Source organism: Nansenia antarctica, assembly GCF_963989245.1.
Source record: "Nansenia antarctica genome assembly, chromosome: 4".
NCBI classification, from domain to species: Eukaryota; Metazoa; Chordata; class Actinopteri; order Argentiniformes; family Microstomatidae; genus Nansenia; species Nansenia antarctica.
The window spans coordinates 18,997,868-19,022,984 of NC_137689.1; the positions used below are offsets into that span (position 1 = coordinate 18,997,868).

Here is a 25,117-nt window from a genome sequence, read left to right on the forward strand (position 1 = left end):
TCATGCTTGATGAAATGTTCAGTGACACGTTCTAGTCTTTTGGTCCGCATATCGGCAACCAATCAAAATGTTCAGATTTGTATTTTGAAACACGGAACTACGTTTCAACACTGTGAGAATGACAATACAAGCTCAGTAGTCAAGCCAAAATACAGTGAGTAATCAGCACTGCTACCTAGTTAACTAGAACACTACTTTACATTGTTAGCAGGCTCACAAAACAAGCTGTGTGAGTTGACTAGCGATATGTCATTGATTTTCAACAACGCGGAAATGTATTCACAGTCTGATAATTACATCAGATCCCGATATACGGACTAAAGCATTAGAACGTGACACATACTGATGTACTGAAGTACTGACAACTATGATCTTTGAAAGTCAGAAAGTATAGTTCCAAATGACAAAATCTCTTGTTCCTCACTCTAAAGGAAGTATACGGTTAGACTGAGCACTAATAGCTAACTCTTAGCATGTTTAACCAAAAAAACGATTACAATTACAAAAATGCTAACAGTTAGTGGTTGGTGACAGTGTACATGCCAGCCTTTCTCTCTCTGCCTTGGTGTCTCTCCAGGCTGCTCTGGCTGGAGTGGCTTCAGACATTCTGTAATGACCATCTGTAAGGAGCAGGGCTAGGATTGGATGTAATGACCATCTGTAAAAGGGATTGGGCGCTCACTGCAGCATCCCTCATCTCTCTGCTGCTGTACTCCCCAGGGACTGAGGCTCTCTCTCTCTTTCTCTCTCTCTCTCTCTCTCTCTCTCTCTCTCTCTCTCTCTCTCGCTCACACATTCTCTCTCTTTACACTGCTTAACCCCCTGCTGTGCTTCTGCAACAAATGTAAGCACACATCTTAAAGCTCTTTCTGTTTAGTCCAAAGGTACGTATTGGTATTGAACACAGCTCTAATCTGAGACCAGAAAAACAATGATGCCTGTTCCAAGCTCCATTAGTCCCCCGAAATGGCTGTTTTCTAATGGCAGTCAGTGAAAGTGTGTGTGATTCACTCAAGAGCCACAGTGGACCTTGTTTCAAGGTCGCCAACCAGGGTAGTAAGAACTCCCATGTGTTTCTTATATGTGTCATGTTCTAATGCTTTGGTCCGCATATCGGGATCTGATGTAATGATCAGACTTTTTTTTCGGAAAATGTGAATACATTTCTGCGTTGTTGAAAATCAATGACACATCGCTAGTCAACTCAGCTTGTTTTGTGAGCCTGCTAACAATGTAAAGTAGTGTTCTAGTTAACTAGGTAGCAGTGGGGATTACTCACCGAATCCATTGCGTTGCAGTATTTCGGTTTGACTAGTGAGTTTGTGTTGTGATTCTCAACAACATTGAAACGTAGTTCCGTGTGTCAAAAGAAAAGTCTGAACATTTTGATTGGTTGCCGACATGCGGACCAAAAGACTAGTACGTGTCACATATGGACGAAAAGCATCAGCAGAGAAACATACTAGCACAGATGGACGCAATACTGTAGATGCATCCTACAGTATCATACAATATAACATCTGTTAGAATGAACAATTCACAATCACACATGAACTGTACCATGCCTGCCACATCTGCTATGAGGACAGGCCGTTATGTCTTTTGGCATAACCATTTCCAACGACAGTGTGTGTGTGCGTGCGTGTACGTGTACGTGTACGTGTGCGTGTGTGTGTGTGTGTGTGTGTCTGGGTGTGCGTGCCTATGAGAGTGTGAGTGAAACATCACTTGTATTGCCCCAGTCACTAAGCATCGGAGTTCTGATTAGCCTCGTCTTGCATGAGCTGTCTATTGAGCGCCTGCCTAAACGCTCTGTTTCTTCAGCACACGTACCACCATCGTTTCTAATGAAATGACAGTGTCATCCTTCTCTTCCCTCGCTATCTCTCTCTACTATCTCTCTCTCTCTCTCTCTCTCTACTATCTCTCTCTCTCTCTCTCTCTAACTCTCTCTCTCTAACTCTCTCTCACTATCACACTCTCACATCCACAGGGAAATGCAGTGGACGGCTTCCCTGCTCTGATTGGGTGATGTATGGTGTTATTTGGTAGGATGAAAGCCCACATAACTCAAATGATATGGGACAGAGAGACAGAGAGAGAAAGAGAGAGAGACAAAACGAGGAAGATAAGGAAGAGATACAGTATAAAAAGAGAGAAAGGGAAGAGAGAGAAAGAGAGAGAGCTGGAGAGAGAGGGAGCACACGGTTGTAACCATTGTCACATGTTTTACTGATGCCTCGACTCTGGCAATGTTCACACACACAAACACGGACCCATACACACACACACATGTACACACACACACACACGCGCGCACACACACCACACATGCGCAGCACCATCGTTGGGTGCTTTATCAGGATGTGTGCTATCGACCCAGGGCCTGTACTGGTCCTGTGTGTGATGGGGACAGCAAGCGAATCTCGTATGTTTCCCTAACCTGCTGTACCTCCCTGGGGAGCGCACGGGACGAGGTTCCCATCTGACCCCCAGTCCTCCAGAGGGTTCCTCACCAACCACTCCCTCATCCATGTTTCATGGCTCTCATTAAAGCTGCATTGCAGAGGGGAGCATGTCCACTGTGCCCTGGCCAGGCTGTCTCTAACTGAGAGTGACTGAGCATTACAGGCCTGGGCTACCTGCAGCTAGTCTGCTCCTGGCTGGCTGCTTTTGGCAGACAGTGACTGCTGCTGCAACTGCTGCTGCTGCTGCTGCTGCTGGGTGAGGGTTAGCTAACATCCCTGGGGAAGGAGGGAGGGAGGTAGGGAAGAAAGGGGAGGAGGGAGGGAGATGTGAGGAGGGTAGTTCGATTTGGTTTGACTGAACGCTGTGCCTCAGAGCGGGGAGGATTATTTTTCTGTCAGTTTCTTCAAGGTACACAAAGTAGGCCGCAGGGACCACGCTCATGAAACATGCAGGCCTGTTCCTCCTCCTCCTCCTCCTCCTCCTCCTCCTCCTCCTCTTTCTCTTCCCCATCACAAATAAAACGTATGATGCTGATGTATCTTTTATGGTGCAGAAGACAGACTCGCTCTCCCTCTCACTTGACTTAACCCTCCAATGACCCAAAACATCGCTAAAAATACCAATAGCAAAGACAACAGGCGGAGGGGAAGTGCTAGCGACTGCAGAGTTCTTCAGAAAGTTGTCTCGTTCCATTTTTGGCCACTCTCTAATGCTATCAACGCTATATACAAGTGATTCATCTTCAGGATCTTGCAAATCTTTGTTTGTAGAAGTCTAAACCGTTAGAAATGGTGTTGCCTATGTGGACCAGTGGATACTTTAGCCTTTTTGGCCCTTTGTCTAACAGATGTGTGTGTGTGTTGACCCTTCCTTCTGCAGAGCCCCAGTTGAAAGGCATCGTCACGCGGCTGTTCAGTCAGCACGGATACTACCTGCAGATGCAGCCGGATGGCACCATGGACGGCACAAGGGACGAAGGCAGCTCCTTCTGTAAGTGTGTGTGTGTGTGTGTGTGTGTGTGTGTGTGTGTGTGTGTGTGGGTGTGTGGGGGGGGGGGGGGAAACGTGAGCATGCACGTGTGTGTGCGTGTGTGGGAATGTGAGCATGCATGTGTGTGTGTGTGTGTGTGTGTGTGTGTGTGTGTGTGTGTGTGTGTGTGCGAGCACGCCCGTGTGTGTGTGTGTGTGTGTCTCTATGTCAGAGTCAGTGTGTTTTGGCTCATGGCCTGCCAGACTGGCCAGTAGCCAGGTATTGTATAGTGCCCTCAGTGTCTGGTCACTGGCATCAGTTGACTGCTCATTCAACAACCGCTGATCTGTGCTATTGATGCCTGCGGCGGAGGAGCTAGTGCTGGGGCCTGTAGTCTCACCATATCACAACACTGGGCCTACCGGAACAACAACCACATGAAACCCAGATATCGTACACACATAACAACAACAACAACAACACCACAACTCCACGCTGGAGGTCGATGGAGGTAGAAACACGTTTGATACCTTTCCTCATTCCTCGTTATATGCACTACAATGAGCCCGTCCTCCGATGTCTACCTCCACCCAGCCTCCCTGAACTCAACATATTACGACACACTCCACTCAACATGGTCAAAAGAATCACCTCATGCGTTTTATGTGGTGGGCGGCAGAGGAACACATGACAGCAGCACGCATTTTGGAAGCTACAGCAGTAACCGTGGCAGCTGACAGACAGAGGCAGGCAGAGACAAGGAGATACGGAGACACAGAGAGACAGAGAGATGATTAGGAAGAGAGGGGAAGGGAGGAAGAGATGGCGTACGTGTGGCGGTTTGACCCCTCTTCAACTGTCCAGCTGTCTGTGTGTGAGGGTGTGTACTGTAGCCATTGCACAGCGATTGGACAGCCGATGTTCAGAGGGATTTGGTTCAGGACATAACCCCTTGTGTCTCATGAGGATGTACCAGGGGAGGCTGGTATAGGTAGACATTAGAGGACGGGCTCTTTGTAATGCATAGAAAGGAATGAGGCATGATATCAAACACGCATTCCTCATTCCATTACCTGCATTACAATGAGCCCATCCTCTGATGTTCTGCTTCCACCAGCCTTCCCTGGTAGGTACTTCTTCCTGAGAGAAAGAGGCATAGAGGCAAAGATGTAGGTCATGATGACACTTCGATAAAAGTTCTGTAGTCTTAACTAAAAATGACACATTTGTTTAAGGAAATGTACAGTGGTTATACAATGGGTAAATGTCCACAGTCAATCATCAAGGGCCAATGACTTTTCAGGTATTCAATCATATTCATATGGATTTTAATCTAATATGATTCCAAAAAGCATATATACTTCTGTCAATGACAATGCCGATCATCCCATTAATTAAACATGGGTATTTGACAAAGCACTTATACAAACATTATTTGGTGATTGGGTTTAAGTCATGCAAACCAGATGCCCATGCGTGCAAATACAATGTCAACACATCACAGTGACATGATCAGAAACAAATAATTTGTTCATTGGGTACATATAGTAGAATACGTGTAGATTTGCGATGGGATGTTGGTGGCAAATGTACAGCAGACAGAGAGAGTGAGCAGATAAACTACCATAGATAAACGACTCTCTTTCTACTCTACATTTGCCACCAAAATAGCCCGGTGTGTCGAAGGTCATCGCTCCTTTCCTTTTACATTTTTTTATTCTCCTTCCCCTTTCCCACTTTTCCCTCCCTTTCTCTCTCTGGTAGCTGTGCTGAACCGATGGCAGCCTTGGTCTCCTGTGTAGAAGGAAAGAAGTGCTCTGTAACGTGCACATGAAACACAGCCCACCTCTGAGAGAAAGAGAACAAACAGGATAGGGGAGAGGCTTGTCCTTACCCCCTTCCTTCCTCCTGTCTGTGCCCCTTCCTGCTTGTCTATTTCTGTCATCTGCTTCTGTCACTCCCTCTGCTCTGTTGTTTCACGCTCTCTTTCATCTCCTTGACATTCTCCCTTGTTTTTTCCCCTCCCTCGCTATCGCACACGCTCTCCTTCCCTCCGTCTGCGTCTCCTGCTGTCTATCCTCTTAGCTCTCTTTAGTGGGGGGCCCTAGCACACCACCATCCCCCCGAGTAGCGCAAAGAGAAGTCTGCAGCACAGCGTCAACATGAGGTGACATGATGCACCTCACTTACACCTCACTCCCTCAACACTCCGTCACGTCACTCTGATTTAGACTCACAGAGGTCGCGACCCTGGGCCTGAGAAGGACAGGCAGGAAGGTAGGAGGAGGTAACCAACCATCTCCACCTATATATAGGAAAGAAGCAATCTCACAGTGTCTGTTGCTTTTGCACAGATTGTGCCCCCAGTCCCCATTTCAGTCTCATGTTTTATTCAATGTTTCTCTCTCTCTCTCTGTCTCTCTCTCTCTCTCTCTCTGTGTCTGTCTGTCTGTCTGTCTCTCTCTCTCTCTCTCTCTGCAGCACAGTTCAACTTGATTCCTGTGGGTCTTCGGATTGTAGCGATCCAAGGGGCAAAGACGGGGCTGTACCTGGGCATGAACAGTGAGGGCTACCTCTACACCTCTGTAAGTACCATCACCCCGTCCCCAGGCTATTGCTTACAGCCCAGATAAGCCTGGAATATCGACCACTCAAAGTTGGCAATCTGGAGTGGGAGTTGCCATAGGATTCTGTGGGAGTGACCTTGCAAGTGGATGAAGATAGCCAATTGACTTCGGCTAACACGGAGCACAGTGTTGTCCATGCCTAGCGGATTAAGCTTCTGCCATAACCTACTGGCAAGCAAGCAAAGACATCTCCACTTTAGTTCATCAGGATCCCCGTTGCTCATGCAGCAACTATTCTCCCTGGTTGTATAGCATAAAACACAACTATTTTTCTCAAACAAATCTACACCTCCTTTATTGATGTTACAGAATTGCATTAAAAACATTGTCTGAAACAGTCATGTTGCAGAGTAGGGGTACTGGCGTAAGGTAAACCAAGGTGCACGGAGAAGGTGTTGTTGGAGATGCTCGGTTGGTATATTAAGATGATTAAGCCTATGTCTATGCGCCATCTGTTGTTGGCAGTCTTTCTATTGGCTTAATGAAGGTCAAGTTTGAATGCGTTGGTCCGCCAGTCCTTTTGTGCATCTGATTTTCTACCTCCACCAGTCTCCACTGGTACACAACCATTAGGGATGTTTTGTTTTCTTGTAGTGACTTAATGCCATGTGGAACATGGTTTGGCACTACAGACCACACCACTATATAATACAGCTGGACTACCACTCAGGCTTCTCAATTTGGCTGGAATAGCTATCTTATCCGGAGAGTGCTGCCATAAATCCCCCCAATAATAGGGTGTGGTGTCGCTGTCCTTGGTTCTGAACTCTGTGCCAGGGGGATCCTGGTTGCTGTCCATGGTTCTGAATCCAGTAGTTCAATGCGGCATGTGCCCACACACACTGTGCCTTGGGTTTGGATGTACTGTGGCGAGGAGTGTCGTTGGGCCAATCTACTATATTTTTCTTCTAAAACTGTGAGGTACCATTTCTGTGGTTTGAGGGCAGTGTACACAAGATGTCTATGCATGCTGAGGTTGTAAATAACAATCAGCCTCTTTTCCAGAGTGGGGTCCCTGGGTAATAGATTGTCAGCTCTGTGTGTGTTTAAGGACTGAAGGTGACTGTGCCCTGAGCGTCGTCTACATCGCCTCACAACATAACAAAAACTGTCGAATAATAACAAGGGATTAGCCACTGTAGTGTGACCAATTACCTACACTGTGTTTGGTGCTACTGTAAAGGACAGAGAGTAATAGCATTAGCGGCACAGAGGAGTGTGTGTGTGTGTGTGTGTGTGTGTGTGTGTGTGTGTGTGTGTGTGTGTGTGTGTGCACGTGCATGTGTGCATATATACACTCACCGGCCACTTCATTAGGCACACCTTGCTAGTACTGGTTTGGACCCCCTATTTTGCCTTCAGAACTGCCTTAATTCCTCATGGAATAGATTCAACAAGGTGTTCCTCCGAGATTTTGGTCCATATTGACATTATAGCATCATGTAGTATAGCAGATTTGTGCCAAGAAAATATTCCCCAGACCATTACACCACCATCACCATTTTCGCCCAGAGAACTGCTGCTCACTGGATATTTCCTTTTTTTCTGACCATTGTCTGTAAACCCTAGAGATGGTTGTGTGGGATAATCCCAGTAGATCAGCACTTTCTGAAATATTCAAAACAGCCTGTCTGGCACCAACAACCATGCCACATTAAAAGTTCCTTAAATCAACTTTCTTTCCCATTCTGATGCTTAGTTTGAACTTCAGCAGATGGTCTTCACCATGTCTACATGCCTAAATGCATTGAGTTGCTGCCACATGATTGGCTGATTAGATATTTGCGTTAACAGGCAGTTGAAAAGGTGTACCTAATGAAGTGGCTGGTGAGTGTACATGGGAAAAAAAGTTAAAACAACAACATAACAATCTAACTATCTGATATCAATGGAGAGGAAAGTGTGTGACACCTACGCTACACTGTTAGTGAGAGAGAGTGAGAAGTCGAGAGGGAGTGAGAATTTCCCTGAGCTTGCAATTAGCATGCAACAATGAGAAGGCTTTTGTCTTCTGCCACTGTGTGAACAGAAGAGAGGGGGGGATTTTCTCCACAGAAGTCAATAGGAGTATTGGGTTCAAAGCAAATGCATTCTCATCACTCTCAGAGGCTCACAATGGCACTGTGCTTCCCGGAAATCATCCTGTCAGTGTGACTTCCCCTGTCTCACACACACACACACACACACACACACACACACACACACACACGCACTCACACACAGACACACACACACACACACACACACACACACACACACACACACACACACACACACACACACACACACACACATACAGGTAAAAAAAAAGAATCTGATTGGTTTAAGGCAGAACAGATCCAATTGGTTTCATAAAGGTCAGTGGGCAGAGTTACACAGATACACAACTTTGTATGGCGGAGGTTTGAAATGATAATCTTGTAAATAAAATTTTGAGTTACAAGCTGTAACGTTTTCAAATCATTATTGTGTTACAGTAGCCAAACAAATGTGACAATATCTCTAGGACACTGGTTTCCTGACTTGAAGCCAAGAGTAAAATGTAGCAAGCTAGCAGCAACATGCTAGGTTAATCATATCAAACTAGCTAGCTAAGCATTTAGCAACCTCTTGTTGAAATTAAGAAATAGAGCAAATTCTGTGTGTGTGTGTGTGTGTGTGTGTGTGTGTGTGCGTGCGTGCGTGCGTGCGTGCGTGCGTGCGTGCGTGCGTGCGTGTGTGTGTGTGTGTGTGTGTGTTTGTGGTAGTCAGCCCCCCAATGGCACCTCAGGAGAGTGCAGACAAATGTTCTCACCGGTGACAAACATGCTCATCACTGTCACTCTGAGCAAGGCGGAGGTGAGTGACAATAAGAGACACAGAGGACATTGCCAATGGGGGAAAACCTCTGCATGGTTCTCTCTCCCTGTCTCTCTCACTCACTCTCTGTCTCTCTCTCTCTGTCTCTCTCACTCACTCTCTGTCTCTCTCTCCCTGTCTCTCTCACTCACTCTCTGTCTCTCTCTCTCTGTCTCTCTCACTCACTCTCTGTCTCTCTCTCTCTGTCTCTCTCACTCACTCTCTGTCTCTCTCTCTCTGTCTCTCTCACTCACTCTCTGTCTCTCTCTCTCTGTCTCTCTCACTCACTCTCTGTCTCTCTCTCTCTGTCTCTCTCACTCACTCTCTGTCTCTCTCTCTCTGTCTCTCTCTCTCTCTCTCTGTCTCTCTCTCTCTCTCTCTGTCTCTCTCTCTGTCTCTCTCACTGTCTCTCTGTCTCTCTCTCTGTCTCTCTCACTCACTCTCTGTCTGTCTCTCTCACTCACTCTCTGTCTCTCTCTCCCTGTCTCTCTCACTCTGTCTCTCTCACTCACTCTCTGTCTCTCTCCCTGTCTCTCTCACTCACTCTCTGTCTCTCTCCCTGTCTCTCTCACTCACTCTCTGTCTCTCTCCCTGTCTCTCTCACTCACTCTCTGTCTCTCTCTCCCTGTCTCTCTCACTCACTCTCTGTCTCTCTCTCTCTGTCTCTCTCTCTCTGTCTCTCTCACTCACTCTCTGTCTCTCTCCCTGTCTCTCTCACTCACTCTCTGTCTCTCTCACTCACTCTCTGTGTCTCTCTCTCTGTCTCTCTCTCTCTGCCTGCTCTCTGACTTTGATTGCGTGTCCTCCTATATTCCAGTCAGCTATGCATTGCAGTAAAAGCATGCGCAGACAGTCCTGTCAGGTTAGTGAAGTGGCCAGTGAGCCCAGGAGACCAATAAAAGGGTAACAAGGAGAGGGAACTCCATGTCACCAGGTTATCTCAGACATGAGCCTCAGCAACCTGGAGGAGACTCCAGGAAAATGGCTTCCAGATAAAAATAGTGCTCAGCTCTGTCCTGACCCATTTTATCATCTTTGTGCTCTGGAAAACCCTCCTGGGCCAAGAAGGGGAGAGAGGTTTGAGGGTGTGTGTGTGTGCCTGTGTGTGCCTGTGTGTGCCTGTGTGTGCCTGTGTGTGGGTGAGTGAGTGAGAGAGAGAGAGAGAGAGAGAGAGAGAGAGAGAGAGAGAGAGAGAGAGAGAGAGAGAGAGAGAGAGAGATAGGTCGTGGGTGGTGGGGAGAGATTCTTGATTTCACAGATGCAGTTTCTGTGCCCATCAGGCCTGTGAAATGAGCCACGCTGATTGCATATTTAATGTGTGTGTGTGTGTGTGTGTGTGTGTATGTGTTTGTGTTTGTGTTGATGTACAGTATGTATGTGCATTACAATGACTTTGTAAGCACATTGCATTATTTCATGTGTGATGTATGTGTTGTTTGTGTTATAGTTATAGTTAGTGTGTGTGTGTGTGTGTGTGTGTGTGTGTGTGTGTGTGTATGTTTGTGTGTGTGTGTGTGTGTGCAGGCGTTAGCCTAGGCTTTTGTGTGTGTTGAGTGGATAATTGTGTCGGTGTATGGTGTTTATGCTTCTGTGAGTAATTGCTATTGTGTATGCATGTAAAGTATATCATTGTGACATACTGAGTATAGACTGGGTGTGCGTGCATGCATGCCTATGTGTGTGTGTGTGTGTGTGTGTGTGTGTGTGTGTGTGTGTGTGTGTGCGTGTGCGTGCGTGCGTGTGTTTGTGTCTGTCAGAGAGAGAGAGAGAGAGAGAGAGAGAGAGAGAGAGAGACCTTTCCTGATGAATAGCTACAGGATGTAGTCCATTCTTTACCTGTGAGGGTTGCATTGAGATGCAGGACAACACCGGCGGCCCGATAGCATCACCTCCATCACAATGGAGCAGGGAGAACAGGGGAGAAGTGGACAGCAGGGGAGAAAAGTGATGGGACAAAGCAGGACGGGAGTAAAGAAAGATGGGATGAGGTGAGAGTGGAATGGAATGATACAGAGAGAGAGAGAGATATGTTGCCAGGCATGCAATTATGTGCACTTAGGAGAAGTGATACCGTGAGCAGGAATCGGTTTTGCTCCCTCTTCGTTCATCATTAGCCTTGCACCAGTGCTCCTCTTCTTAAATACTACTGAGTAAGATACGTATACTCTGCTACAGCACCTGGTGTGTGTGTGTGTGTGTGTGTGTGTGTGTGTGTGTGTGTGTGTGTGTGCAGCCTTTGTGAGAGGTTAAGCTAAGGTATATTACACAGCCATTGACCACCTCTGTAGGGATAGCTCTTGCTTTTGTTCAACACACACACACACACACACACACACACACACATACACCACTTTTGGAATCACAGACAACAGAAATATACTTGTCTCCCAGCCTATGTTTGTGCTCTCTCTCTCTCTCTCTCTCTCTCTCTCTCTCTCTCTCTCTCTCTCTCTCTCTCTCTCTCTCTCTCTCTCTCTCTCTCTCTCTCCATCTATCCTCTCTCTCTCTCTCAAGGTGCCAGGGGGGAGGGGTGGGGCTGTAGTCACCTCTGTCATTGGAGGGGTCATGGAGGGAAGTAATCTTAAACATCTTAAAGTCAATCAACATGGAGATGGCTGTGCGCTGCAGACACGTGGCTGTACGCTCAGCCCACACATATCTAAACCCCCGCCCATCTGTCCCCCTGTCACTCAAACCTACCCTGCAATAAACCATTAAAGCAAGCCCATGTGTTTATGGTGCCAGACGGCCCTATCATCCTCTGTTAACCCCTCTTAATAAGTGCAACCCCTATTGACTTATGTAATGTGGCATGTCATAGAACATCTGCACCTGGCTCTAAAAAAAACATCAACAGCTAATGCCCCCCCCCCCTTCCCCTACATTCTCTCTCACACACACACGTGCATATATACACACACACACACACACGCACACACACGCACACACACACACACACACAGAGGAAAAGTCCCATTAAGGAGCTTCCCATCGGAAGTCATGATTAAAGGGGGGTTGCCGCAGCAGCATTAATGTAGCACCATGGAAATACGGTGGGATTACTGCAGCTAGGCAGATTTCACAGCATCTCATAGATTACCAAGGGACTGCTGGGATGGTCAAGAAACACAGGGCTGCCGATGTGTCACTACGACTCCTGCTGTCCACACAGGGGACTGCATGCCCTTTGGAAAATAAGACTTGTCTTGACTTACTAAAAGCCCTGGCACAGTTTGTAATGTTCTTCAGAGGCCACGTCTGACATTTACACTGGCAAAGGAGACAAAAGACAAAAACATAAATCAATCTTAATAGTTTTCAAACTGTCATTCATTAGTCATTTATGTTTCAACCCCCATTTTTCTCTCTTTATTCCCCTGAACTGCTAGCTCTTCACACTATACCTTTTTAACATCTGTTTTGCTCGGCCAATGCTCTTTTCGATGAAGTGGCTAAAAAGGTGATGCCCAACCTATTTACCAGTTATGTGGTAGACGTTACTTCCTTGAAAGTAAGAAGGTGTCATTAAACTGGCCCACGGTGCATCGTTCTCAATAACCCCATGATAGTCTACATGTGATTACAGTTAAACACATGAATCTGACCCATTCCCTGTAGACATTCGCCAGTGCATCTGGTGTCCTCATCCCCCCCCCCCCTTCCCCCTGTCCTCCCCTGGCTGTTGTTCCAGGAGTGCAGCGTATGGCGACTTAAGCTTCCTGGAGCAGGTAGAATAGATGTAATCAGACACGAGGGCGTGGGGAAGGAGGTGGAGGGGAGGAGGAGGAGGAGGAGGAAGGAGAGGGGGAGGGGAAGGTCGGGACACCGCTCTGCATAATAAAGAGGATCTTCCCATCCTCAGGATTCTCAGCACGGACACTGGATATTACCTCTCTCTCCGGCTTTCATTAGAATTCATTCTGGCTGGAGATGCAGGGAAAGGAGGCTGTCCGAGTCAGTCAATAAGTCACAAGTGAAGGATGAGATTTTTATTTCATTCTATACTTTAGTCTAAGCACTCATCTTTAAATGAAAATGTTCCCCCACTGCACTTAAACCCTCTCTGTCATTCCACACACCCCGCAGCCACAATCTATTCTGCCAGCTCAGAAGGTATCTACAATGAAAGTTCAGAGGTCAAATTGTGGTGTGGTCCTCAAACAGTTGGCAGAGGTTTGTGGGTTACCTTGAGGTAGCGTTATGGGTTACGTTGATGTGAAAGATCCAGTATGTACTTTTTGAGTTTCATGATAAACCGGTAGCAATCAAGGAGTGTGATCACATGATAAAGGATGTTCACTGAAGCCTCCGCTTTGGTCCAGGCAAAGCGCTTTCTAAAATCTGGTGTCAAGGTCGAGCATTGGCCTTTAATGCCTACAGTGTGTTTGTTTATTTACAAGGATATGCACATGTTCACGTAGAAACCGTAGAATATGTACATTTTTTGATTTTCATTGAGGCCAGACAGGGCAGCAACATGCAAAATGCTTCACCTTTAATTACTGAAACTGGGTTGTGTAAGATGGCATACAGTAGTAACTAAATTGTAGGTCATCATGTTGAATCAGTTCATCAAAGTTTCAGCTGTGGGTTATCGTGAGGGTAATTTGATTTCCCTTGCTGATGTGCTCTCTCTCTTTCTTTCTCTCTCTCTCACTCTCTCTTTCTCTCTCTCTCCTCTCTCCTTTCTCTCTCTCTCTCTCTCTCTCTCACTTTCTCTCAGAGAGCTTCAAACCTCCAGAGACATCCCGCTAAGATAACAGTCTGATAAAAGCAACTTAATTTCAGAGGATTGCTTGTGGATTATCAGGAGTGTAATTACAAGAAGTGGACTTAAGTGTGGTGTGGGTCATTTTCAGAGGTTGAACTGAAGGGTGTTTTTGTTGGAGTCAGGGGTAATGGTGACAGAAAGGTGAGTGGCTGAGCCCTAGGTTATCGTGATTAGAGACTAATTGAAAAGTCCTTGGCTGCCCAGCGTCCCCCCTGCGGGTCCCGGGGGATATCCAGATGAGCAGGCCTCTCTCTCTCTCTCTCTCTCTCTCTCTCTCTCTCTCTCTCTCTCTCTCTCTCTCTCCTCTCTCTCTCTCCACTCTCACTCACCCAACACACTGGGCTGATTAATAATGAATGAGCCAGATCATCTATCGATCTCCTCCTCTGTGTGTGAGCCCAGTTTAAGATATCGAACCTGTCAGAGCGTCTATAAATATAGCGTTGTGATTGTGGAGGTGATGGAGTGGAGGTGGAGGAGACCTGGGGGCTGATGAGCGTGGTGCGGTGGGGGGGGTTGTTGGTGGTGAGAGTGGTACAAGGGCATAATAGAGAACAGGAAGGGTGAGGGGGCGGACAGGTCACTGAGGAGATGGGGTTGGGGTACGGAGGTGGGGGACAGGTCACTGAGGAGATGGGGTTGGGGTACGGAGGTGGGGGGCAGGTCACTGAGGAGATGGGGTTGGGGTACGGAGGTGGGGGACAGGTCACTGAGGAGATGGGGTTGGGGTACGGAGGTGGGGGGCAGGTCACTGAGGAGATGGGGTTGGGGTACGGAGGTGGGGGGCAGGTTACTGAGGAGATGGGGTTGGGGTATGGAGGTGGGGGGCAGGTCACTGAGGAGATGGGGTTGGGGTACGGAGGTGGGGGGGGCAGGTCACTGAGGAGATGGGGTTGGGGTACGGAGGTGGGGGGCAGGTCACTGAGGAGATGGGGTTGGGGTACGGAGGTGGGGGGAAGGTTACTGAGGAGATGGGGTTGGGGTACGGAGGTGGGGGCAGGTCACTGAGGAGATGGGGTTGGGGTACGGAGGTGGGGGGAAGGTTACTGAGGAGATGGGGTTGGGGTACGGAGGTGGGGGGCAGGTCACTGAGGAGATGGGGTTGGGGTACGGAGGTGGGGGGCAGGTCACTGAGGAGATGGGGTTGGGGTACGGAGGTGGGGGGCAGGTCACTGAGGAGATGGGGTTGGGGTACGGAGGTGGGGGGCAGGTCACTGAGGAGATGGGGTTGGGGTACGGAGGTGGGGGGCAGGTCACTGAGGAGATGGGGTTGGGGTACGGAGGTGGGGGGCAGGTCACTGAGGAGATGGGGTTGGGGTACGGAGGTGGGGGGCAGGTCACTGAGGAGATGGGGTTGGGGTACGGAGGTGGGGGGCGGCAGGTCACTGAGGAGATGGGATGAGGGGGTGGAGGCTGTCACTTCCTCAATAAGCCTTTTCAAAATAAGAGCATGATCTGAATTACAGATTCAAGGTTTTTATTTCATGGCGTGGGATCGTTCTGTTCAATATGGAAATGTTCTGTCTAGTTGGGACTACGCTCAGGTCTGTTAGCCTCAAGTACCCGTGTCGTCTACCAGCGCAGGTGGAGGCCCAGAGACAGTGTGTGTGGCTTTGTGTCCAAAGCACTGGCGGACTCACGGTTGAAAAACGTCGCGCTTAAGTGCCCTTTTGAGTGGCGAAAACGAGAGGGTGTGCCCTATTAGTGCCCCTCCAATGGTCTAAACTTGACCATGTGCCCCCATAGTTGAAAACATTGCGTGATCTACTGGGATTTTCTTGCACAGCCATCTCTAGCATTTACAAAAATATCCAGTGAGCGAAAATGGTGGTTGTGGTGTAATGGTGTGGGGGATATTTTCTTGGCACAAATCTGCAGCAATGCTAGAATGTCAATATGGACCAAAATCTCAGAGGAATGTTTCCAGCACCTTGTTGAATCTATGCCACGAAGAATTAAGGCAGTTCTGAAGGCAAAAGAGGGGGTCCAACCCGGTAATAGCAAGGTGTACCGGTGCAAGTGGCTGGTGAGTGTATGTTAGTGCAAATAACCCATTTGACTACTATTGATTTGATAAAAATGTATCATTTATATAAAAAGCCTTAATGTCGAGCCCTGGTATAAGTGTTCTCCAGTGCCTCTATAAGGTGGTGGTAAGTTGAAGTTTGTGGTGTCGCAGCAAAAAAAAGTGCCCATCTGGACTAAGCCCCGGATCTCCTACAATCCTAAATCCGCCCCTGGCCTAGACTACATAATGTTAATATTAATCAATAAATGACGCATCATAGCTTTTTGTTCACTGATGGGGTCCCATGTTGTGCAGTATGTGCCCTTTTTTTCTTTCCGTCCCTGCCCTTCAAACAGCCTGAGTCCGCCACTGGTCCAAAGAGTCCTCCTTTTTGGTGTTATGGAAATGGCCACCCTATCAAGCACTGATCCGGATATTTACAGCTATACTGCATCTAGCTTTGTTTCTAAGGTTATGTTATGGACTCTCTCTCACACGGTTGCTGCTCAGGACAGTTATACATGCCATCTGTAGGCTATAGTGTAGTAATATGTCCATAATATGTTCAGTGTTGTGTGTACAGTTATGTTGTGTGTACAGTTACACAGGCCATGCACAGTGATAGTCCATAGAGTATCTATGCACCATATGTCGTGTGTACAATTATATAGGCCATGCACAGTTATATAGAGCATCTCTCTATAGAGTATTTATATACCATTTGTCTAATATGTCCTTATGTAGGCCTACCATATGTGTCACATTCTAATGCTTTGGTCCGCATATTAACTGATGTAATGATCTGACTTTTCTTTTGGAAAATGTGAATACATTTCCGCGTTGTTGAAAATCAATGACACATCGCTAGTCAACTAACACAGCTTGTTTTGTGAGCCTGCTAACAATGTAAAGTAGTGTTATATTTCACTAGGTAGCAGTGGGGATTACTCACAGAATCCATTGTGCTGCAGTAGTTTGGCTTGACTAGCGAGTTGAAATCGCTGTGTCTGTGTCTGGGACACATAGTGAAACTAGTCTGTGTCTAGTTTCACTATGGCCAATCAACTCGTGTTGTGTTGTGATTCTCAACAACGTTGAAATGTAGTTCCGTGTTTCAAAAGAAAAGTCGGAACATTTTGATTGGTTGCCGATATGCGGACCAAAAGACTAGAACATGTCACATAATGTCGATCATGCCCTCAGTGTATTATACTGTATGTAGGCTATATTATGTCTGTATATTTTTATGTTACTTTTAAATTCTGCTTTTAACCTTTTATTCTTTACTTAGGGTTGATTGTAACTGCTCATTAAAAGGACTTCACTCACTTGTACACTGTATAGGTGATGTGACAATAAACTAACTTGAACTTGAACTTAAGGCCGTCCAGTAAGTGATGAGAACAGCCTAAGCCGCCACAGCAGCTTTGCTCCCATCCAGGACATTTAAGCCAAACGCTGCATCAGAAGAGCCTGCAACACAGTCAATGATAAACATGCCCAGCTTTTATCACCACACTTTAATGAAGCTGATCTCATGTTCAATTAGCTGGGTTATGGCAATACAGCTCTTGTCCAATCATCGGATATGATCAGACAATCCGCTCGTGTTGACAGAGAACATAAATCACTCACTCACTTAGCTGTAGTCAAGGCGAGGAGTAGGCTTGAGAGACACGATTGATATATCCCAACTTGAATGAAACTAATTTTTTTGCTTGCAAGTTCTTTCTTTTTTTCTGAAACTTTTTTTTGCTTGCAACTTTTGTTTTTTTTGCAACATTGAGATACAAATCTACCCCCATAAATGTTCTGTATGTGTTACCTGTATGCGTGTGCAAAGAATGCTGAAATGAAATATGAAACATAGGACCGCCAATAGTATTGTGCAACCAGACAATTGAATGGTGAATTGTTATTTTTGTCTTGGGGACATCTGTAGCTGTCAGGAGTAACCAGTAATATAACCAGACTCCGTTTTTGCTGGGTGGGTTCACAGCGAACAACAGCTTTTGTTTTAGTTTGGTAATGAAGTAGCCTATATTCCTGACTATTCTCGTTTTACCAGTAGTCAAGGTATTATGGCAGGGATAGAGGATTGTGTTTCTGCTCCATGTGAGGAGTTGGTATGTGTGTAAATCTGGCTCTGATATTAGCCAGTGCCTTCCCAACCATTGATCTCACCGCACCGTCACTGTCCCAGACACAGACAAAGCGATTTCTTCCACACCGTTAGGAGAACATTGAAGGTGAGAGGGGATGATCTGTGAGAGTGTGACCCTATTTAGGTTCATGACTCCTGACTAGGGGTGGGACGATTAGAAAATGTCATGTCACGATTATCGTGGGCAAAATAATCGCGATCCACGATATTATCGCGAGAACGTAAAAAAAAAAAAAAAAAAAAAAACTTTTTTTTAGAATGTCAATAAAACACACTGTAATCACTTTAACTTAGATTTTGTTGTATTTTTATTGAATCATGTTAATAACATTAACATCATTTTAAAAACATCTTGACAAAAATAAAAATCTTTAATAAAATCTTAAATAAGGTAATGATAAATTATAAGGTATCACTGCATAAATAAAGGAAAAAAATACTGTCAAACAAAACTTGAACACTGACACTTTTCTGTCATCAAACTGAGTGCTAGCCTTGTGGCTTAGAGACTTGAAAGCTTCAAGATAGGTTAAAGTGCAAATGTGAGAAATCTCTATTACTATTTATTTATAACATACGATTATGACATCCTCCCTCTCGCCAGTTTGGGGCAACATAGACTTCTCCCCTGGTGCCACGGATAGGGGTTTCAAGCGGTGGGACAGCAAAGGGATGGTTACTATCGGACATTTATATGATACGGAAATACTACTTTCATTTGACCAATTATGTAAGAAATATGACTTACCACGAAATTAGTTTTTCAGATACGAAGTTTTTTAAATAGCCAAAAAGACACTGGCCTCTGTCACCAACCCTCTCCGCTGGAGGAGATAGTCTCTGCTGGAAAGACGAGAGGCATTCTGGGGCTTGGGTATAGAGCACTTTCGAAATATGATAAAGGCAAACCTGCATTTACGCCCAAAGACTGGAATAATGACCTGAACATTAATACTGATGAAGCAACTTGGTCACTAATATGGCAATCGGCAAACGACATCTCAATCTGTAATAGGACGAAGGAAACGCAATTTAGACTACTACAACGTTTGCAGATTACTCCCCAACTTAGACATAAAATGGATCATAACAAATCGGAAATGTGTACAAAGTGTATTACCGAGGTTGGGAGCTTTGTTCATTGTGTTTGGACTTGTAGATATATAGATGATTACTGGAAAGGTATAGTGGATAAAATTCATCTAATTCTAGATGTTACATTGGATAAGGACCCCATGTGTCTATTGTTTGGGTTCCCAGACAAACAACTTAAAAGTATGCATTCCAAAAGACTTCTGTGTATCCTCACTTTTTGTGCAAGGAAAAATATATTGCTGAAATGGATAGACTGCAAACCGCCTACAATAGCTGGATGGCACAAGGTAATTTTTGATATGATTCCTATGGAATATCTGACATATAGGTCTAAGTGTAAGATAAAGACATTCTATAAGATTTGGTCTCCGTTCTTAGATTATATTGGTACCAGCCTGGCTGCCATTGTAATGAACGGTTTGGTGGATTACACTCAAGAAAGTACACAAGACTAATGTGTAACAGATCTACAATGTATGGGTCACAATATTATTTACTGTGCTGGTGTTGTGCTGCCGCTGTGTTTAGGACTGTAAGACATGGATGCTGTCTCCGATGGGGGTGATCCCCCCATATATTATGGCATTTGTTGTGTCATTTTCTTTTCTGTTTATTTCTGATATGTGACATGGCCTCCTCCCCCCCCCCTGTTTTTTTGTTTTTGTTTTGTTTTTAAACATTTTCTGTTTATGGACAATGTACTGCATAACAAAGTGCAAAACTAGTTTTCTACTATTAATGGGACAATAACCTCCCCCACGGATACTAGTTGTTGTTGTTATGTCCTGTTGTGTACATGTCTCTGTGAAACACTGTGAAATATTAACCCCCCCCCAAAAAAACACACATAGGTCACATACATTAATACATACAATAAAAACAGACAGACAAAGCAGTGTTTATAAAATGTAGTGCCTATTTAAAAAGTCCAGTCATTTAAAAATAATAATTTAAAATAATAAAAAAAAAAAAAAAAAAAAAACGATTATGACGATTATTCAACTAATTAAAATTCTCCACGATAAAGTTATCGCGGGTGTTTTTATCGCGATTAACGATAAACACGATAATCGTCCCATCCCTACTCCTGACTGGGAAAGTCAACAGTCAGCAGTTTATACCCTGCTGCTCTCACAAAGACACATTGGCTTTGCTCTCTGACAGGGAAGGACCCTGACGCTGACTAAGAGAGATATATACCTGTCGCTAGTGGTTACCATCACCAGGCAACATCTATGCAGAGTTCAGTGGTCTACTGTATGTTGATGCTGGGGGTGGGGGTGGGAGGGACACTGTTGTGAAGCACTCCGACTTTTGAGCAGTGGGCACATTTATGTTTGTGTGAGTTTATTCCCTGTAACATCCAGTTTCACTATGGCCAGTGCTCTTTACAGCATCTGAAATGCCAAGGTTTAAAGCAGGGAAGGCTGGTGGAGGTAGACATTGGAGGACGGGCTCATTGTAATGCATGGAATGGAATGAGGAGTGGTATTAATCCCGTGTGTAGCTATACCTGATACCTAGGCATCAAACACGTTTGTCAAACACGTAATTGATACCATTCCTCATTCAAGTCCATTCATGACAATGAGTGCGTCCTCCGATTTCTACCTCCACAAGCCTTCCCTGGTTTAAAGGCAAGCCCTCAACTGAGCCCAGTTGATCTGCGTTTGTACTTGCATGCAAATTCAAAAATGTGTGTGTGTGTAAGTATTCATTTGCATAGCTCTATGTGTATTTGTACAGTAGGTGTGTATAGTGTGAGAGTGAAGCTCCCAGTAGTGTCCCTCTTCCTTAGGGGGCTGTGCTAAGTTTACCACTGATGCTAATGTAATCTGTTGCTATGAGTGCTATATGTACCCTCTCGTTTCCCCAAAGACCAGGATATTTTAGCTTCAGGATGTTTCTGATATGGATACATACAGAATTCCAGCATTCCTGGTTATTCCCTTTAGACACAATTGCCTAATTAATAGTGCGTTTGTTTGTTTGTTTGTGTGTTTGTGTGTGTGTGTGTGTGTGTGTGTGTGTGTGTGTGTGTGTGTGTGTGTGTGTGTGGGTTGCTTGCATGTTTGTATACTGTATCTGTTTCTCTCATGATACTTGTTTGTTTGGTTGTTTGTTTGGTTGTATGTTAATGAGACTGTCTCTTTATCTTTATCACTCTAGGAACACTTCACTCCCGAGTGTAAGTTCAAGGAGAGTGTGTTTGAGAACTATTACGTGACGTACTCCTCCATGCTGTACCGCCAGAGCCAGTCGGGCCGGTCCTGGTATATCGGTATCAACCGCGATGGCCAGGTCATGAAGGGCAACCGGGTCAAGAAGACCAAAGGAGCCGCACACTTCCTGCCTAAAGTTATAGAAGGTTGGTCTATTGTCTAAAGTTATAGAAGGTTGGTCTATTGTCTAAAGTTATAGAAGGTTGGTCTATTGTCTAAAGTTATAGAAGGTTGGTCTATTGTCTAAAGTTATAGAAGGTTGGTCTATTGTCTAAAGTTATAGAAGGTTGGTCTATTGTCTAAAGTTATCAAAGGTTGGTCTATTGTCTAAAGTTATAGAAGGTTGGTCTATTGTCTTCCAGTCCAAGCCAGGATGAACTCATGACTGCAACTCAAGAGCTTATGATATACACTCACCGAACACTTTTATTAGGTACACAATATTCTATATACACTCCATTTGCTCTCAAAATAGCCTCAATTCTTCGTGGCATTGATTCCACAAGATGTTGGAAACATTCCTTTGAGATTCTGGTCTATGATAACATGATTGCATCGTGAGATTTTTCAGGTGCACTTTCAAGCGGTGAATCTCCCGTTCTACCATATCCAAAAAGGTGTTCTAATGGATTCAGATCCGGTGACTGGGAAGGCCACTGAAGAACACTGAACTCATTGTCATGTTCATGAACCCAGTTTGAGATGACCATTATGATGCTGGAAGTAGCCATTAGAAGATGGGTACATTGTGACCATGAAGGGATGCACATTGTCAGCAACAACACTTAAATAGGCTGTGGCATTCAAGCGATGATTGATTGGTGTTAACGGACCCAAAGTGTGCCAAGAAAACATTCCCCTAAACCATCTGAATGAATGAGAAAGTGTACAGGTGTTCCTAATAAAGTGTTCGGTGAGTGTATAATATAATAATATCCCCCTCTCTTTCTTTTACCAGTTGCCATGTACAAGGAGCCATCGCTACACCAGCTCGTCAACGAACAGAGCCCTCCTCGAAAGACGGCGAAGACAGATTCGCCCTCCATCAAGAACGGCAGGAAAGATGCTCCCAAGGCTGACGCTTCGTAGCACAGGGGACAGAGGGTGGAGGAGGGGCAGCAGTGACACTGGGAACTCAATCGCCCATCCAGCATTGGGGCTGGCTGTAGGAATGGCCCTCGTGGGCCCCCTTCTTCCAGAAGTGCGCTGCGCCATGCTGAGGGGTCAGGGGTCAACAGCCCATTCAGCAGCCAGGTCGGAGAGGGATTTTCCCCTCGCCGGTCGCCAGAGAGAGGGCTGAGTCAGCACCACTACCATGTCCCTCCTCTCCCTTCTACTGGCATCCATCAGTTCCCCCTCCGCCTCACATTCTGTCTGCCAATGGCACAGCACTTTGTGTGTCATCTTTACATCATTTAACGGCTTCTCTGGCCTGATTTCCCGAAATCACTACCACTCACACACAAGTATTTTGTGTGTGTGTGTGAGTGTGTGTGTGTGTGTGTGTGTGTGTGTGTGTGTGTGTGTGTGTGTAAGAGAGAATGTAACATTAATCACTTTATGTCATCATAATCACTATCAATGGCCCCACTCTACGTAATGGCAATCACCATGGCGACAGTGTGGCTACGCCTTCCCTCCACCATCTGCCCAACTACAAACCACACAGCAGGGAGTCTATCTATTTCTATTTGCTAAAAGTGCAGTCTGTTGAACAGCAGTCTGCCAATCAATTTCAAAATGAATAGAGAAGTGAAACACCGGCCACTTTTTCATTGACTCAGTGTCCATTTGTCCTCCGGTCAAACTCAACAGTGGACCGTAATGATGGAGGGAACTCAAGAACTTTGTGATAAATGATGAAATCCTAAATAATTATAATATATATATATATATGATTATAATAACAATAATGATGATGATGATGATGATGATGAAAATGCATTGATGAAAATGATGATGATGATGATGATGATGATGATGATGATGATGATGATTCAAGGTACTGTATAACTTTGCAATAATCTCACAGACAACGTGATGAGACAGACATTTTCAGGGTATTCAGACCATTTTGTCGGAAACAGATAGCCATTTTGCCCTTCTGGGGTCATGAAAGCCCCATGTCGCATGTTAGTGTTTGACCCCTGCCTCGTACGCCACTCATATGTGTGGCATACATAAGAGGAACAGCAGCGAGAGGAGGGAGAGAGAGAGATGAGATGATACGAGTCTTGGCGCTGCAGCATGTGAGAGGAGCTGCTGCTGCTGCTGCTGCTGCATGGCCCCTGGGACTGCAACCAGGCTAGGTGATGACATAACTCTTTGAAGGGTTCTTTCTTGGGGGTTCCATGGAACATAGCCATTATCGCTTGAATTATTCACCCAGTTTTCTGTCAGAAGGCTCTAAGTTGTCGGCAATATTTAGACAAGTTTGAGTGTGTGTTTGAGTGCTAGAGCGAAGCGGGATATTCCAAAAACTGTCAGGAGTTGTATGCAAGTGTGTGAGAGAGAGTGAGTGAGTTTATGTGTAAACCCCCCCCACCCTATCCACTGGCTCACCCCTGTGGTGCTCTCTGTGTGGACAATACTGCACAACCCATTTCAGATAAAGAATAAGGGATTTCTTTTACTGTGTTCAATCTGATGGGTATCTCTATTCTCTGTCACCCTGCAAGGTAGTATAGAAGAGACCGCTGAGTGTATCCTTAGCTTGCCGATTGTTGTCGACACAAAGTGCAGTTTAAAGCTGACATCAAAGCGTGAGGAGGCTCTGAGCCTGAGCGCCTACTTACTATTCTAAAGATGTATCCCTGCTTATCCACTCACCAGCCTCAAATCACCACACAGGAATCTACTCGCAAATATGGATTTCTTTCTGTGCGTGGTTGTTTGTGATTGTGTTTTTTCCCTCCTGTGTATGGATGTTTGTGAGAATATGTGAGTTTATTTTGTGTGCATGTGTTTATGTGTGTGTGTGTGTGTGTGTGTGTGTGTTTTGGTACATGTATGTATGTGTGGCTGTTTACATGTGCGAGTGTGTGTGTGTGTGTGTGTGTGTGTGTGTGTGTGTGCCTGCGTGTGCCTGCGCATGTCTGTGTGTGTGTGTGTGTGTGTGTGTGCGCTGTGAGTGGGAGGTGACTTTTTCCATGTCCTTCAGACTGTGCATTGTGAGGGCTGTCTTTGTGATGTCCTTCGTTGCGGGGAGATGACATTTTGGGGGGAAAGTGTTTTTGTGACGAGCTGTGATTAAGTACGGCAAGTCATGGACAGAGCAGCACAATATAGAGCACACTGCAACAGCCTGGCATTCATCAGGCTGCTTTTCTAGGTGTGGAGACATTTGCAGTAACATACCCAAGGGCATTACGTGACATTGTACAATGCAATGTAGCGTGCTGCTGCCATGGTGACTGTGTTGTCAATGCTGGAGGGGGGGTGATTAGAATGTGCGACCCAGATCCTGTCCAGCCTAGAAGGTCAGTGAGAGGTGATGTCACCACCAGAGCTGTTTTGTCACAGCAAAAAGGGACACCCCCCCATGCATGTGACATGTCCCTAAGGCACATAGCTGGACACTTGCATTAAACCTCTGTATGAGGCATATACCAGAGTCCCTTTGAGACCTCCCTTCAGGAAACCCCAGCCTCAATGGGCTGCCTGTTAAACATGTTACACAACATCACAGAACATAAGGAGTACGCGCAAAAAGAGAGAGTACTTTATAAAAAAAGGCTACAAAATGTTCCTTTAATGTTTGGAGATGTTACAGAAAGTGATAGGAATGTTTTGTGGATGTGTATTGAAGGTCAGAGTACGTGTGAGATTGTGTAGAGAATGTTGTAAGAGGGTCAGAGTAGGTAGGGAGTCGTTGAGATACAGTGAGTTATTTCGGGATGTCGATTATTTGAGAAGGTTCCATTGTCAGGGGTAAACAGGAATGCAGGTGCTTTG

General features: G+C 45.6%; 1 protein-coding gene across 1 annotated transcript in view; it reads left to right on the plus strand.

The window, feature by feature from the left end:
- The window catches only part of fgf11b (fibroblast growth factor 11b), a gene marked incomplete at both ends in the record, with an annotated part of 32,982 nt that extends 10,730 nt beyond the window's left edge, over positions 1 to 22,252 (plus strand). Inside the window, 4 exons of the mRNA XM_080529758.1 lie at positions 3,349 to 3,459; positions 5,920 to 6,023; positions 21,111 to 21,309; positions 22,122 to 22,252. Of these exons, the coding sequence (XP_080385884.1) occupies positions 3,349 to 3,459; positions 5,920 to 6,023; positions 21,111 to 21,309; positions 22,122 to 22,252 (545 nt within the window). The remainder of the gene's footprint in view (positions 1 to 3,348; positions 3,460 to 5,919; positions 6,024 to 21,110; positions 21,310 to 22,121) is intronic.
- Between the last annotated feature and the right edge of the window lie 2,865 nt (positions 22,253 to 25,117).